The following is a 17,696-nucleotide window of genomic DNA, read 5'->3' on the forward strand; positions in this document are numbered from 1 at the left end:
TAAGACAGCTTTCAAGATTATGATACAGTCAACCAGTCAGCCCTCTAGGGGTTGTTGGAAGCGGGATGCTGAACCCTGTTTTGTGAGATGTCCAGCAAAATGAGACATGAATCTTTTCCCTGTAGTTTACTATCCAGAACAAGACATAAAACCTGGACACAGATAATCACAGCGCAACATGAAAGGTGGGAAGGTGAGTGGTGTGCATAGCTGCCTACCCAGTGTGGTCTGAACTCCTTGGCTGCCGTCTTGTATCTTGAACACGGTGGAAGTATTCTATTCTCCTCTCAGGGAAACCACTCTCAATAGGGACCCCTCGTCCTCTTCTTCCACAGGGGATAACACAGCAGGCATTGGTGTAGACTGGTTTGCAGTGGTTCCTCTGATTCCTCTGAGAAGATGGTCCTTTCTGTTTTCATAGCCTACCATCACATGCATTTATGTATTTAAATAATATTCCTGTTGAGCTGGGTATGGTGGTACACACTTGTAAGCCCATTACTTGAAAAGCTGAGACAGTAGGATTTCAGATTCAAGGCCAACTTAACGAGGCCCTCAGCAACTTAGTGAGACCCAGTTCCAAAAAAAAAAAAAAAACAATAATAATGGATGGGGCTCTGGGTGTAGTTTATAGGTAGACTGCTCCTGGGTTCAATCTCCAATACCACAAGGAAAAAGAAAATATTATTGTTGTCTATGACAATGTTATTTTTGTCTATGAAAATATTATTGTTGTCTATAACCAGCATTTATTGAAATAGCTACCATTAGCTAACATTTATTGAGTGCCCAATGTTGATCAGATGTTGTTTTAAAGCTTTATCTATATTAATTCATTTAATCCTTCACCAAAGGAAAAAGCCATCTCTAAATAGTGAAAACAATATTTGAGTCTAGGTGGATTATTGTTTAATGGAGGACTGCACGTGTCTCTGAGTAAAGCAAATCTTGAGCTTATGTAAAGTTTGGCAAGGTATAAAGTTGAGGAATTGGTAGAAATGCAGTGGTGAGGGTGTTTAGGGATTGGCTGCCTTTTGGAAGGAAATATGATTTCTGGGCTGAGACTGTATTCGGTGGAATGACTTTCCAAAGTCAGATGACCACTTAAGGCAAAAGGAGAGAACAGAGGCAAGCGGTGGTCTTCCACTCGTGGCTTCCCTTATTAACCTGGAGACCCCAGACTCAGGTGCACCTCGCCGACTCTGTTCCTGAGTCCTTCCTTTGGTCTTCTCACCTCTTCTCTAGCCCATCACTTTTGCTGTATCTCCTCCATCCCTAGCTTACGGGATCTCCTGTTCTATTAGGTCGAAACTCCTCCCTGTGCTGGTCAATCAGAGGGGCATCCAGATAGTCTGCAACCATCCCAGAGGAGGAGGCCATTATCACTGGTTGTTTGAAGGAACCAAGGAGAGGTCCTTCTGTTGAGCAGTTAGCGTCTATTCATCAAACTACCAGAAATAATGGTGAAACCAGCAGATACAAACACATGCTCACATCAAGCTCAACCTTTTTGGAGAGACAGGTACTTACACAAATACTTGACTTTCTGTAGGTGTTGTATGGCAGAGTGTGGTCATTGTTCTGGAGTAATGTAGATAAAAAAGGTAGTGGAGAGAGGTGGTAACAGTGTCACACAGGGTTGTCAAGGAAGGCCTTCTTGGGAAAATGATGACTAAGGACAGAATTTTAAAAAATAATAATAATGAAGAAGCCAGGCATGGTGGCGCACGTTTGTAATCCCAGCACTTGGAAGGCTGAGACAAAAGGATCATGGTTCACAGCCGGCCTCAGCTACTTAGTGAGGCCCTTTGCAATTCAACGAGACCCTGTTTCAAAATGAAGAAAAAAAAATAGGGCTGGGAGTGTAGCTCAAAGGTAGAATGCCCCTGGGTTCCACCCCCAGTACTGGAAAAAAATAAATGAAAAGAAAAAGAAAAGGAAAAGAAAAGAAAGAAAAGGAAAAGATTAAAGATGAAGGGAGTTTGAGGGATGGTAAAAAAGAGACTTGAAGCCAAAGAGCTACTTGGGCTCATGCAGGGCCATGGAGGTGACCGGAGGACTGTGGCTCTTAGTTTTATGGGTAATGAACGGCTTGAGCGGAGACTTCTCGTGTGATTTCAGCCATCCCTTCTCAGGAAGGTAGGAGCGACACTGTTGAGAACAGTCGAGCATGGCTGGAGGCTAGCAGAGCTGGGGGTTAGCGGAGAGGCTCCTACAGTGATCCAAGCACGGGGTGGCGGTTCAGACTAAGGTGATGGGAGTGGGGAGATGAAAGGCAGCCAGAGTCTGACGTAGTCTTAATGAAGGTTTCTCCACTGGAACGACTTCACTAGTACTATCATAACCTCTAGCAGTTATAAAGAAGGTTCCCCATCAGCAGAGGAGCACAGCTTGGCCTGTTTGTCTCCAGAGGGTGTTTACCAACCACTCTCTGCCCACTGCAGGGGAAGCAGAGGCATGTTATCACAGCTGGCAACAAAATAAAATGTAACTCTTGAGAAAAGAGATTCTCTAGACCCAGGTTTTTGTCGGCCTCTGATAGTATTTTGCTCCTAGATCATTGTATAAATTGTAGGGATTTCTCTAATTGATAGCTGTGGAGACAGTGATGACTTCAGCTTCACTGCTATTCCGGTTGGAAGTGGGCGTTTGACATTTTAAAAAAAATTTTCTTGTGTGTGTGTGTGTATGTATGTGTGTGTGTGTGTGTGTGTGTGTGTGTGTGTAAAAGAGAGAGATATAAAGAAACTAAAGATAAAGATGGCAAAGATGACAGGAGAGGGGAGGGAAAAAGGAGGGGGGAGAGAGAAAGAGAGATAGAGATAGAGAGAGAGATAGAGAGAGAGAGAGAGAGAGAGAGAGAGAGAGAGAGAGAGAGAGAGAGGGAGGGGCTCAGAGGGCTAAGACTTAGAGTTGCTGTTATTCCCTGGGCAATAAAAGCCTGAAATTCTACTAATGAGGTTAAAAAAAAAATCTAACTCTTTCTATGTGCTTAATAATAGCACTGCCTACTGACATAAGCAGGGTTCCTGGAATAATTGCCCTCTTTCCTATTTTATTTTTAAGACCTAAAAAACTTTTTTTTTTTTTTTTTTTTTTTTTTTTTTTTTTTTGAGGGAATGGTACCTTCAGATGCAGAGCATTCCCATCTAAAAGCCCAACTCCTGGGCTTCCGCCTTTGCACCTTATCCCCTGTGGAAGGCATCCTTTTAAGTGGAAAAGAAATGAAACTGAGGAGCTAAACTAGAACTCATCAGGGCAGGCCCTCCTCAGCGAGAGGATGTAAGATTGGTCCTGCAGGCTGCCTCCTTCCCACACTCGGGGATTTTCCTGTGAAATTTTTATCCGGTGCCTTCCTGGGCAGCATATTTATGTGTCAATAACAGAACAAAAGGGGTTTATAAAGCTGCAGAATTTTCGTGGAACATTTAACTTTGGGAAGAAAATGATCGAAGGCATAATAAATAGGATTCATATGGTTAGAGCACCCAGTAAGAATAGAATTATTTTAAATGCATATATTTAGACAGTTTTTTTTTTAAAAAATAAACCATCGGCATATTTAGGTGGATTTAAAAAGGAAGATATTTTGTGAGGTGAAATGCTAAAAAAATACTTAAAAAGTTTGTTTTTGTACATTTCCACCACTAAAATGAATATGTGTGTTATAAGGAGGAGAGAGATACTGACTAGAAAAAGAGGAAATGGCCAGGCTTGGTGGCGCAACCTTGTAACCCCAGCACTTGGGAGGCGGAGACAGGAAGATTATAGGTTCAGGAGCAGCTTTAGCAACTTAATGAGGCCCTCCACAACTTAGTGAGACCCTGTTTCAAAATAAAAAATAAAATAGGTCTGGGGGTATAGCTCGGAGACAACATGCCCCTGGGTTCAATCCTCGTTAACACACACATGCACACACACACATGCACATACTCGCACATATGCACACACATGCACACACATGCACATACACACATGCACACACACGCACACACACATACACACATGCACACACACAAAGAAGAAATGATCATATCAAAGCTGGAGGTGAATATTGGTTGATTATCTGGATTAGGTTGTCAGAATTATTTTTTGTGTTTGTGGAAGGCTATTTTGGGTAACAGTAACCTTTCTGCTCAGATATAGATCTCCTAAACTTGTCTCAATCCATCCTCTGCCTATACCTACACTGCACTGCTGATATATTTACAGATATTAAGACGAGTTTATACAAACCTATCATATGCTCACTTTATCAGCCTTGCTGCAGGAAATGGCTGTGGCATTAGGGAGGGGCTCTAAGGGACAAAGCGGCATCCCTGACACAGAGGGTCATTCGAGTATAGGTTTAAAATATAAAATTAAGATTATAATGATGAGCTGGACACAGTGGCGCACAGCTGTGATCCCAGTACTTGGGAGGCTGAGATAGGAGATCGCAGGGTGGAGGCCACCCTCAGCACCTAGTAAGACTGTTTCCAATTAAAAAATAAAAAGGTCAGGGGAAGTTGAGTGTGGTGGCCCATGCTTGTAATCCCAGTACTTGGGAGGCTGAAACAGGAGGATCGCATGTTCACGGTCAGCCTCAGATTCTTAATGAGGCCCTCTGAAACTTAGTGTAACCTTGTTTTTAGTTTTTGTTTTTGTTTTGGTACTGAGGGTGGAACGTAGGGGCTTTTCTAACTCTGGGCTATTCTCCCAGACCCATTATATACTTTATTTGGAAACAGAGCCTCATTAAGTTCCCGAGAGCCTCACTGAGGCTGGCTTCAAACCTGTGGGCTCCTTCTGTTGCAGCCTCCCAAGCACTGGGATTACAAGTGTGTGCCACCTCGCCCAGCTGAGACCTTGTTTTAAAATAAATAATAAAAAATAGGGCTGAGTGTGTACCTCAGAGGAAGAATGCCAATTGGTTCCATCCCCAGTACCACACAAAAAAGGGTGGGGATATAGCTTAGGGAGGTAGAGAATACTCCTTGGGTTCATTTCCCAGCATCTCAGTCACACACACACACACACACACACACACACACACACACACACACACACACACAGAGTTTGTTTTTCTTGCTTAAGAATGAGTTATTAGACCTGGGCGTGTAATTCCAGCATTTAGGAGGCTGAGACAGGAGGATTGTGGTACTTGGACAGCCTCAGCTACTCCTTAGTGAGGCCATTTGCAACTCAATGAGACCCTGTTTCAAAATAAAGAATAAAAGAATAGGGCTGGGAGTGTAGCTCAGAGGTCGAATGCCCCTGGGTTCCATCCCCAGCACTGCTTTATTAAAATGGGAAAACATGGTTAATTTAACAAATTAGAAGGCAGCATGTACAGATGAAATAGACATGTGCTGGTGTTTATAAAGATCTTTTCGCACAAAAGGGTTTGTAGAACAAGTACTGTGGGAACATTTCCATTTCTTGAGGCTTCCCCACCTTCCTCCCTGGTGCTAAACAAGAGGCTGCATGAAAGAAAGAGAAAGGACCCTTCTTCCTGGGCAGACCGTGATATTTAGTTCACAGAGAAGCCGACCAAGAGCTACATACACCTGAAGGAGGAGGGTCCTCACCTTTAGAGAAACACATTTATGTGAGCCAGGCCTTCAGGAAGCGAGCAGCCAGCACTCCGCCTTTGAAGGTTTCAGTGTTTACTTTCTTGAAGGTGACCGGATGACCTCTCTCAGTTCCTTCTGTAGTTCAGATACATCAAATGTGGGATTGAACTTCATAAAATTTAATTTGGTATTCCATCCAGAAATTCAGTATCGCTTCCTGGAGGAAAACAGTTTGTGTCTGGCCCAGTGCCATTTTCTTTACTTCTGCCCAGAGCTTCTTCCTAGGGCTCAGAAACGCTACGTGAATTTGTACAAACAAATGTAGGCAGAGGCTTGCTTCCTCAGTTATAGGATTTGTGTATTTGGGATTCTGAAGGTTAGAACAAATGTCATATGCTTTATATTTCAAAGGAGTCCGTAGAGCGTAGAGGTGATGGTAATTCCAAGTAAAACTTAAAGAGCTCTTTCTCTTTCTCTTTCTCTTTCTCTTTCTCTTTCTCTTTCTCTTTCTCTTTCTCTTTCTCTTTCTCTTTCTCTTTCTCTTTCTCCAAATGCCCGGCTCCCCTCTTTGCACACCCTGCTGTGGTAGGAGGAGAGATGTATCTAAGGAAGGGATCTGATGCCAAGTATTTGTGCATTTATGGGAAGGCCCGCAAATGTTTTCCTCTCTCTTAGGGATGGTTGCTTTTTTAAGCCATCTCTTCTAATGAATGGAGACATTATGTATTTCAACTTCAGCATCATTTCATGTGGGAAATGTTGTACATGGTGAACACCCCTCCCCGATCAGACTAGAAATTATACTACATGGGCGGGTATCCAATGTATGTGCTAACTCAGCTCGATACAGGGGCCACATACAGTGACATATAGTGAGGTAGATTTATGTAACCTACAGACTGTGAGATTTATGTAATCTCCTTAATTTTGTCATGCCATTGAGTACCATAGGAGATTGTCAGCTTCAGTGTCCCAGATGGTGCCTTATTCTATTAAAATAAAGATATGCAGCCAGATGTGGTGGCACATGCCTATAGTCTCAGTACCAGGAGGATCTCAAGTTCAGGGCTGGCCTCAGCAACTTAGTAAGGCTGTCAGTTACTTGATGAGACCTTGTTTCAAAATTAAAAAAAGAAATTAAATGGGGCTGAGGGTATAGCTCAGAGGTAGAAGGCCTCTGGGTTCAATCCCCAGTAACACACACACACACACACACACACACACACACACACACACACTAAAACAAATAAGTAAATAAGTAAAGAAATAAGTAAAAGATATACATTTGGAGCTGAGTTAGCGATCCTTTTTGTTTTGCTTATGTTTTGTTGTATGAACCGATTAGATTATCTCTCAAACACAATTTGTTTATGTGATTCTAGGAGATACTGATGAGCAAGAGATGGTTTCAAGTAAGAAGAATGCCGTTGTTGTGGACGGGGTTGTACTGAATGGCCCGACAACAGATGTAAAAGCAGGAGAAAAATTTGTGGAAGAGGCCTGTAGGCTGATAATGGAAGAGGTGGTTCTGAAAGCCACCAATGTCAATGAGAAGGTAAACATAAAAAACAAATAAGAAAAGCCAGGTGTCTCGACATACCACTGTAATCCCAGCTACTCAGAAGGCAGAGGCAGGAAGAAATTCCAGATGTGGGAAGCAGAGGTTCTTTTCTATATCTGTATGACTGTATTTAAGGGAAATAAGAAATTCAAAAATTTGTATCATCTCATCTGTACATTTGTCTTGGGATGCCCAGATACCAAAGTTTGGGCCATTTTTCTCCCTGGCCATGACCTTGTGTGTCTGCTTCTCTTGGAGGGTTCACTGGTGACCTTGTGGGGAGATTGACTGAGATGTCGGGTTTAACTAGGTAAAGCCCCAAAGTATAGCAGTCAAGCTCTCCGCCCTAGGTAATAATCTGGACTCTAAAAAAAATCTGCTGTTCTGATTTACACACTCTCTAAAACACTTTGTTTTCTCTTTTCTTGGGCAGATTCTTTACATTGTTAGTGAAAATCAAATAGAAGTTTGAAAAGCTGTGAAAACTCTTTCTTATTTATCTAATCGTTCTTTCCAGAATTTTGTCTGAGCCGAGAATGGAAATCCTGAGTATTAAATGTGACCCTTGGCTGATACCAATGACTGGTTCTAGGTTTGAATTCAAGGCTTAGATTCAGGTTCAAATTGATATGAGAACTACTACTAATGACATCTAACTCTCAGGAGTAGGTACTACGTGCTAGGCAGTATTCTAAGGATTACTCCATGTATATTTGTATACACAACTTTGTATAATCCTTTAAAAAGTGGTAAGAAGTAAGTCTGGTTTATTACCCCTACTCTAAAGATGGGGGAGAAAGGAAGACAAAGAAACAAATATCTTGCCCAAGATCACCAGATCTGGGACTAAAATCCAGGCTAGTCCAGCTTTATACACCTGTAATAATCTCCATGTGCCTTTAAAATTGCTAAATTATCTTTTGTTACACTCATCGCTTTTCATATTGGGGTTGGATTTTGGACAAGTGAAGGTATGGGAGAGATTCTTCCCTCTACTTACATTAGTAGGAAATAGGTATCATTTTAAAGAATTTTGAATATGGTGGTATTCATTCTGAATTTTGGTCTTGCGCATTTGAGAAAACTATTAGGAAAACAGATTAGGCCTGTTGACTTGGAATATTTGCATTCAAGGGAAAAGTGCTGGTGGGATTTCTTATCAATCTAGATAATATATTTATAATTGAGTATTTTTTTTGGTCTACTTTGTATTAGCGAAATACATTTGACCTGGTTTACTTTGGAGCCCACAGCTCCTCTGGCAAGTGTATTTTTTAAATTGGCCTTTATACAGTCATTAAATATTAACTGAGTGTTATCTACTGTTGAGGCATTATATCCAGCCCTGGAGGATATAAAGAAACACAAGCTAAAGGCTCAGCATTGAACAGAATTCATAATCTAATTGTAAAGAAAAATTCTCATTGGAAAAGAAAACAGGGGGTTCCAGTAAGAAGGTAATAAATTCTGGGAATTTGGGGCAGACTTTTGGGATTTCTGAGAAGAGTGGGTACTTGGAGCTTTGATGGAGACTATAACACATGCATATTCATGTTTATAGAAACAATATATAATAGCCAAATTATGGAACCCACCTAGGTATCCATAAACAGATGAATGTATTACAAAATTATAGGATATACACACAATGGAATTCTCCTCAGCAATAAAGAAGAAAAAAATGATATAATTTGCAGGAAAAAAGATGGACCTGGGGAATATTATGTTAAGCGAGATTAGCCAGTCACAGAAAGTGAAGAGACATATTTTCTCTCATACGCAGAAGCTAGGGAGTAATCAGGACATAAGAGGGCCTTTAGACAATGGAGGACAGGGTAAAGTTTAAGTAAGATTTGGGTGGGCAGAGAAAATTGGGAGTGGGGAATGTTCATTTCTACAGATGTCAAAGAAAGCAAAGGAGGAAATAATGGAAAGGGAAAATTATATTTAACATAGCATGATGACTTTTATTTTTGGCTTTATTTTATTTATGACTTTATTTTATTATTTTGAAAGAAGGCTCATCTAGAAGACTAATAGGAAATAAGATGATAAAGAGGTTAAGATCTTAAGCTAACAACTAAGCCCCACAAGCTGATCACATTGTATTGAATGCCAGATTATTCATTCCTATGCAGTTGTATTGAAAGCTTTTTGGTGTTAGGGGAAGGAGGTGAGGTTTTTATACCTAACTAACTTAGCCTACTTTGTCTGAGATTCAATAGGACACCATTAAAATGTGATGGGCAGATAATCATCTTCCCATAAAGATGATTACCTTTAGTGCCCTCTTTGGTATACATTCTCAGTCTTTTTAAACAATTTAGTTATCATTTATACTCAGTAAAATTTGCTTCTCCTAGTATACAGTTCCAGGAGCTTTGCCAAATCAGGATTCCATCACCACAATCAAGATAGAGAAAAGTTTTTTCTTTTCCCCCATTTCCCTGTGCTCCCTCCATAACCAACCCTTCCCTGCCCTTCTTGCAGGTGGAAACCACAGCTCTGTTTTCCGTACTTAGAATTTTTATCTTTTCCAGGATATCATGGATCAAATCATGTCATCAGTAGCCTTTTGAGACTTGCATTTCCCACCATGGGAAGCCCTTTGTAACGTGGCCATGTTGAGTGTATCCGCAGTCCTTTCCGCGGGTTGCTGCAGGCACTTTTGATCTACCTCTTCCTATCATGGATACATTATAAGTTTAATTCCATACCTCTCACATGACCTGCTATTCCTTCCTGCTTCTCCAGCTCCTACCTCTCAGTCTTCTCAGCCTCTGGTTATGCCCTCCTCCCTTCCACAATCAAACTTTTTTAAGGGAGTCTACACTCCCTCCCTCCATTCCTGCACCTCCTACATTCTCGCTTCTAGCCTACGCCCCCACCTCTCAAGTCAAACTGCTCCTGCCAAGAACACCTCCTTGTTGGTTGACAAATCCCAGCAACACTCCTCAGTCTTTATCTAGTTTGGCTTCTCAGAGGTATTTGGCTGTGGTGACACCTTCTTCAAGGATTCTTTGTTCTTGATTTTGGTGGCAGGAACTTAATTACCTGAGGAGCCTCCCTTCCTTTTGGGCCTGATGTCCACCTGCTAGGTTAGCTCCTCCGCCTGTTGTTAGGTATTCCTTATATATGGTGTGGATACTTGCACTGTGCAAAGCCAAGAACTTTTAGGAGTCCTTTTATATGAGAAAAACACGTAGAAATTAATTTGAAACTAGATGTTCTTTGAGTCTTAAAGGTGTCTGTGTTTGAAGTCAGTTGAATCAGCAAATGTGTAAGCAGCCTGGTGAGTCACATCTCCAACTATATAATGCCAATCACACTGTTCCACCTGAAAAATAAAAAGGCTACTTCTAGCCAGTAGCCTGAGATGAACCCTGTGGGTGGGTGCCTTCTCCTCTTCCTCTTCCATGTTGAACCTCTCTCAACCAAACCATCCATCCACTGCAATATAATCATGGGGTAGCCAGACTTGTCCTCCCAGACCCTCAAGCTCACACTCATTTGGTATGTTCTGAGGGAAAATTAGACTAAATCTGCTCCAAACCCATCATTTTCCAAGTGTGGTGGCAAACACCTATATTCCCAGTACTTGGAAGGCTGAGACAAGAGGACCATAGGTTCTAGGCCAGCTTCAGTAACATAGTGAGACCTTGTTTCCAAACAAAAATTAAAGGAGGTCTGGAGATTAAGATGGAAGTAGAATGCCCCTGGGTTCAATCCTGGGGGGCGGGGGGAGTCAATCATCATTTTCTCCCCACTCCTAGTCAATTCCTTCTTGCCACCATCAAATCCTGTGTCCAAGAATGGAACCTCAGGATTATCCTTGGCTTATCCCTTCTGTTACTTCTCTAGAACATCCCTCCAACCACCTTATCCCACAACCTCTGCTTGATTCATTCTCTTATTCTGAGTCACGACTTGGATATCAGTTCCTCCAGAAAATGTTTGACCACTCGGATCCAAGATGGGACCTCCTCCTATGTCCAACACATCTGGTTGCTCCCTCAGCCCCTTTTGTGCATGTTAAGATCTACAGTTGCATGTTACGGTCTGTGTCTCCCACGTCCCTGGAGCTGCCTAAGGGTGAAGTCCACGCTTCTCAAATCCACTCCCTGCTGGGCTTTGGTGGTTCTCTGTTGATTGTGTGTCGTTGCTGGCTCTGCAGGTATGTGAATGGCATTCTCCAGAACAGTTGAAACAGCTTCTTGACTTGGAGATGAGAGACACAGGTGAATCGCACGACAGTCTCTTGAAACTCTGCCAGGACGTCATACACTTCAGCGTTAAAACTAGTAAGACCTTAGGCTTCCTTCCTTTTTCTGCATCTCTGACAAGTTCTTACATCCTTAACCATTTATTTACCTCTTAATAAAGCTGAGCATGATCATGTTTAAGGGTTGAGAAACCTAGATTAAAAAAAAAAACCTGTGGTTCTGATGTTTTAACAGTGGTCCATTGATGCCCTCATTCCGATCTGTGGTCAAGGCCACAGATAACTTGATAGAAAAACTTTCGAGTGTTGATATTTAACTGTATATATTATCTGTTCCTTGCCAATTCCCATCCCCCATCTATAAATGAGGCTATATATATTTTACTGACACTTATAATTTCTTAAGTTGGCCCAGACTGGTAAATAATATTTTGATTACATGAAGTTGCTAAGGAATTTTAAATCTTTATGACTCAGAACATAAAAAAAAAAGTCAAGAAGGATTTTCTGTTGGTAGTTGGGATGGTAGTGGGGAATGAACCCAAGGGCACACACTCAGTCTATTATTGTGTGTGTGTCTGTGTGTGTGTGTGTGTGTGTGTGTGTGTGAATGGGGATTGGACGTAGGGGCATTATACTTCTGAGTCATACCCCCCCAGACCTATTTGATTTTTTTTATTTTAAAACAGAGTCTTGCTAAGTTGATGAAAGTCTCACTTCTTGCTGAGACTATCCTTAAACCTGTGATCATCTTGTCTCTGCCTCCCAAGTACTGGGATTACAGGCATGCACCACTACAACCAGTTAAGAAGTCCTCTTTAATATAAACAAGAATAGATTTATTGGGATGACACTGTTGAACTCTTGGCAGTTGCTAATTTGGGGGTTATTTTGTCAAAGCTGGCAGGATTAAAAAGTAAATACATGGTAAATTTTCCTGGGATAGTTCCACTATCCCATCATAACCACTGTCATCTTTGGTTAATGCAGTGATATGAATTTATTTCTATACTGCTATACTTTTTTTTTTGAACACAGGGGCATTCTATCTCTGACCTACACTCCCAGCCCTATTTGTTATTCTTTATTTTGAAATAGGGTCTCACTAAGTTGCAGACGGTCTCACTAAGTAGCTAAGGCTGGCTGCCAACCTGCGATCCTCTTGTCTCAGCCTCCCAAGTACCGGGATTACAAACATGAGCCACCACGCCCGGCTTCTATACTGCTATACTTTTTCTAACTTGACTGTTAATATCTTAGACACACAGTGAGCAAGTTTCAAGCATGGGAGAATATCTTCCCAAAATATGCATTCCACATATTTTTTATTGTGAAGATAATCCAGTGCTTAAAACCACACAGGCGTTGTGCTTTGTGAATCCTGACACTGGACTAAATTTAGTGGAAAGAATATAATAAAATCCTGGCTAAAATAATTGGATTATATTCCTCTGGGAAAGTCTGGCGTGTGTATCAAAAACTCTGTTAGCATTTCGGAAGCAAAGATACATATCTTATTATTATAGTACATGTCAGAAGTGTAGAATGACATTTAGTGCAGTAGATTTTTCAGTTTACTGGATATTTTCCATAGTGTTACCATGGAAATCAATCATAAATTAACACAGAACTAAAAAAAAAATCTTATTAAAATTACTCGTAGCGATGTCTGCTTTCCTTTGCCAGATCAGAGGAAGTTTTCTGTATTTTAATTGAAAATGCATTTTCTTTTGAGATTTTTTGGTTCTTTTTAATTGAACCCCAAGTTTATAGAGAGGAAAAAAATACACTCAAACTCAGTTCTTTGCATCATAATGAGAGGTCACTAACTATGTAGTTCCCATGCATCTCAAATCAGAACTAGACTCCTGTCTCTTTGTTCTTGGTCATGACTGAGAATGTCAAGCCCTTTAGCCTAATGTTTGGTGAGACTAGTCGTACTGTGTAAAGTCAAGAACCTTTATGAGACCTTTTATATGAGGAAAAGTGAAGTAAGTAGAAATTTGGAACTAGACACTGTTTGAGTCTTAAGGGAGACTGTGTCTGAAGTCAGTTGAGTCTGTGTGTGTAAGTAGCCCAGTGAGTCACTTCTCCATCTACATAACGTCAGTCACACGGTCCCATCTGAAAAATAAGGCCACCTTAGCCAGCAATCCGTGGAGCGCCCTGTAGGTGGCTGGAAACCTTTGAAGTGAGAGAAGTTAATATTGATATTTTCAGAAGATAAAGGCAGGGCTGTGGTGCTTGGATACACAGTGCTCAGGTCCATTCTACAAGGGATCTGGGGGGATGTGGATTGTAGAAGAGGGAAGTAGATAAGTTAGAGCTCTTAAGAGACTGCTCAAAGCTGGGTGTGGTGGCCCACACCTGTCATCCCCCATACTTGGGAGGCTGAACAGGCTCTCAGCAACTTAGTGAGACTCTGTTTCAAAATAAGAATGAAAAGATCTGGGTATAATTCAGATTTAGAAGACCTGAGTTAAATTCCTAATCCTTCTCCCCAAAAGACACTGTTCAAGTTTTACCTAAAAACATTGTTTAATAGAAAGAATTTTCAACAGAGGTTCAAGTCTAGCCTCAGCAACTTAATGAGACCTTTAAGATCCTCATCAACTTAGGGAGACCCCGTTTCAAAATAAAAGACCAAAAGTACTGGGGGTATAGCTCAGAGGTAGAAAGCCCCTGGGTTCAATCTCCAATGCCAACAACAACTAACAAACAAAACAAGCAAACAAGAACAGAAAGGAAAAAAAGAGAAAAAGAACGGAGGAAAGAAAGACAGGAAGGAAAGAAAAGAAATATTGCCCATCCACACTAGGATTTAGAGCATGCTAGCATCCCAGAGGCCCCTCCAGCCCCTGTCCAATCAACAAGTCCTTCCCCTCTGTGCCCAGAATTCCAACTTCTATCTCCATGAGCGGCCTTGCTGGTTTTGAATGTCATAAACTTGTAATCATGTGCGTGCTCTTTTGTTTCTTGCTGTTTTCATTGTCCGAAAGGTTTACAAATGTTGTGGCTGCATTGATGGGTTCTTTCCTTTCAGTTGCCGCATAGATGAGTACTTTGTTTTAAATTTACAGACCACCCAAGATTTTTCAACCAGTTGTACGCTGGCCTTGATTATTACTCCTTGGCAGCCCGGTTTATGACAGAAGCCTTAAACCCAAGCGTGTAAGTGCATGTTACTGGAATTTCACACCAAACATGGATTAGAGATGTTTTCTTAAGTAGATGGAATCTTATTGCGTGAATTTCTGTGCAGTGGTTTCTCTTACATAATCTTATACATACTGGAAGAGTCTCAGGACACTTGGCTTTATTCAAGGGCTATATGATTTGCATATGGGTGAGGTGAGATTGGTATGGCAGGTATGTTACCTCCATCATCAGAGGAGAAAGTAAATTGAACAACTTCTCATTCATTCCCGTATAGAGAACCTGGTCTGTGCAAAGTACTAGAGAGAAACTGAATAAAAATAAGCCTTAAATCTGCCCTTGGGAGGCATAAAATCTGCTGAAAGAGACATGCTAGTCCAAGTGGTGATTGGGTAAAATTCACACTCTCCTGGAGAGAGGTGCTCTATGCTATAAATATAAATGGGAAAGTTTTTTCCTAGTTGTGAGCTCAGGAAAGTCTTCTCTGAAAAGGTTACAGCTAAAAAGAGAAGGACGAGTAAGACTTAACTAGGTGAAATGTGGAGGGTGAGATCTCCATAGAGGAATGGCATGTACAAAGGTCCTGTGCTGGGAGGCTGCATGATATATAGCTTATGAACAGAAAAGTCAGTGTGGGTGTAGTTGACAGAACAAGAGGACTGGAGAGAGAGATAGAAGCCAGACATCAGGAGCACCTTGTGGACATGTCCATGACTTATTCTGAGCATATTGAAAATCCCTTGGGTTTCTGAATCACTGGGTGACATTTGCTATTAAAAGCATTGCTGGATATATGGACAGTAAATTGGAGAGCAATTAGCAGGGCGTTTCCATCACAAGGTGAGAGACAATGGCAGTTTGGACTCAGAAGTGGAAGGAATAGAGAGAAAAAAACATGTTTGGAAGATAAAACATAACTGACTGGATAATAAGAATAAGAAGGGAGTTTCTGAGATAGGGCCTGGGTGTTTGGCTGTCATAGTTGGTTGATGGTCGTATTACTCATGGATATAAAGATGCAGTGGAAGAGGGGACTAGTTTTCAAGTTCACAGTGCAAGAGCCAAGATCAAGAATCTGATGTTCAACCGTGGGCATCTGAATTTGCTGTGACTGAGCTCATCAAGAATAGATATCAACTGCCGGGTGTGGTGGCTCACGCTTCTAATCCCAGTACTCAGGTGGCTGAGACAGGAGGATCACAGGTTCCCGGCCAGCTTCAGCTACTTAGTGAGGCCCTCCACAACTTAGTGAGATCATGTTTCAAAATAAAAGAATAAAAATATGAATGAGGGTGGATCTCAGAGGTAGAATGCCCCTGGGTTCTACCCTCAGTTCCACTAAAGAAAAAAAAAAAAGAATAGACAGATATCAACTAAGCTGAGAGCTATATGGGCCTGGAATTTTGGTATGTATGGGAAAGGCATAAACTTAAAGTCACTGGTGAAATTGTTTCTATTAGAATAGTGGGTAAGGATGAGATTTCCTAAGCCAGTGATTCTCAACTCCGGATGCTCGTTAGAATTAACATAGGGACAATTACAAAGATTGATGCCTGGGTCCCAACCCAGGCCGATTAAACATGAATTTCTGTGGGTCTACACCATGCATTGCTATATTTGCGAACTCAACATTGATTTTAATGAGCGGTCAGGATAGATACCCACCACTGTCATGAAGTCAGAGTATAGAGTGGAGACAGAAGAGGGTTCAGGTCTAGGTCTTGAGGGCACCTAACATCCATGGCTAGGAGGCATCGAATCACCAGAGAAAGAGAAAAGAAAGAAGAAACCAAGAGGATTGGTACGGAAGCCACGAAGGGGCGGGTGTCTACTATTACATGTAGTTGAGTGGTCCACCGAGACCAAGACTGGAGAGCGTTCACTGGATTAGCCACACGGGTGCCATTGGTGACCCCGGAGATAGTTGAGTGCAGTAATGTGGGCACCTATGAGGTTACAAGGGATATAACAAGAGCAGTCGGTAAGTCAGAAAAGACAGTAAAACTACACAACTCTTGGAACCCTTGTATATCATACATTTTTCTAACTCCCTGCCTAGGTTACTTAATCTGAAATACTTAGAGATTTTTATGCCGAATTAAATGCTGCGAAAATGAACCATTCGCTGAAAATGCAGCCCAAGAGGGCAAGCTACACACAGCAACTTATCCTCTGTCCACAGGCCTAGCCCCAAGTGGAGAGTCCAGCTGGTTTTCAATGACAGATTTAATCTTAGCTCTTTTTGCTTAAAAAAAAAAGAAGAGTTACTGTATTTGTACTTTAGGTATACATCAGCATTTATACTTTTTCACACTCTTCATATGTGTAAGCTTTTCATAGCCTGGTTGAAAACAAGACCTATCTTATCTTTAAAATGATGCACTATTTGTAGCATGCTTGGCATATTGATAGATGATATGTGGTAAGTGTTCAACGTTTGGGTGTATTTTCTTTTACCTCCATCCTAAACTTTTCCTTCCAGATGTTAAAATAATCGCATCAAATTCTGTGACTATAAATCTAAACACATCTGTTTAGCCTACATATTTAGAGTATACATTTATTCAGATACAGTTTAATGTAATAACCTAATTGAGACGGAGATTCGAAATGTTTAGCCACCCTCAAGTTCTCTGGAGGCTCAAAACATTACAGATATGACTAATGGGGTTGACTTTCCCCGGAAAGCCACTTGGGATGGAGTTCAGTGGATGGGATGTGCATCCATTGGGGATACCCTGGGGATTCACAGAAGAGGCCGGGAGAATGGGGAGTAGGTCAGTGACAGTCTTGGCCACCTCCCAGAGATCTCTGGAGTGACCAGCCATCCAGGGTGGACTGCCACAGGAAGGGGTGCCAGTGTGGGGAGGCAGATCCCTGTAGCTCAGGCGATCCCCAATGGGGCTGGCATGGCAAGGCTCCTGACCACAGAGTTGTAGCTGAGAGCAACAGATCCTTCACAGACAGGGGATATAGCCTTGCAGTAAAATCACGTGCTAAGATGTCCCACGGATTCCTTCCATCTGCACAAATAGAGGTAGTGTGACAGGGAAAGTCCAGAATCAGTAGCCTCCACACAGAATATCTAGAGCTTTAGCATATCCACAGTAGTAACCTTATACAACCTGGTTACCAAGACAACAGTGTTTGGTTAACCCACATCAGCATCCAATGCCGTATCCAAAGTGCCCAAAGAGTGAAA

General features: G+C 41.6%; 1 protein-coding gene across 1 annotated transcript in view; it reads left to right on the forward strand.

Moving 5' to 3' along the window:
* Positions 1-178: 178 nt before the first annotated feature.
* The window catches only part of GADL1 (glutamate decarboxylase like 1), a gene marked incomplete at both ends in the record, with an annotated part of 148,980 nt that continues 131,462 nt past the window's right edge, over positions 179-17,696 (forward strand). The window contains 5 exon segments of the mRNA XM_080715344.1: positions 179-193; positions 3,365-3,455; positions 6,938-7,110; positions 11,291-11,417; positions 14,419-14,509. Coding sequence (XP_080571470.1) covers positions 179-193; positions 3,365-3,455; positions 6,938-7,110; positions 11,291-11,417; positions 14,419-14,509 — 497 coding nt within the window.

This window comes from Muscardinus avellanarius (assembly GCF_963383645.1).
Source record: "Muscardinus avellanarius genome assembly, chromosome: 18".
Classification (NCBI taxonomy): Eukaryota; Metazoa; Chordata; class Mammalia; order Rodentia; family Gliridae; genus Muscardinus; species Muscardinus avellanarius.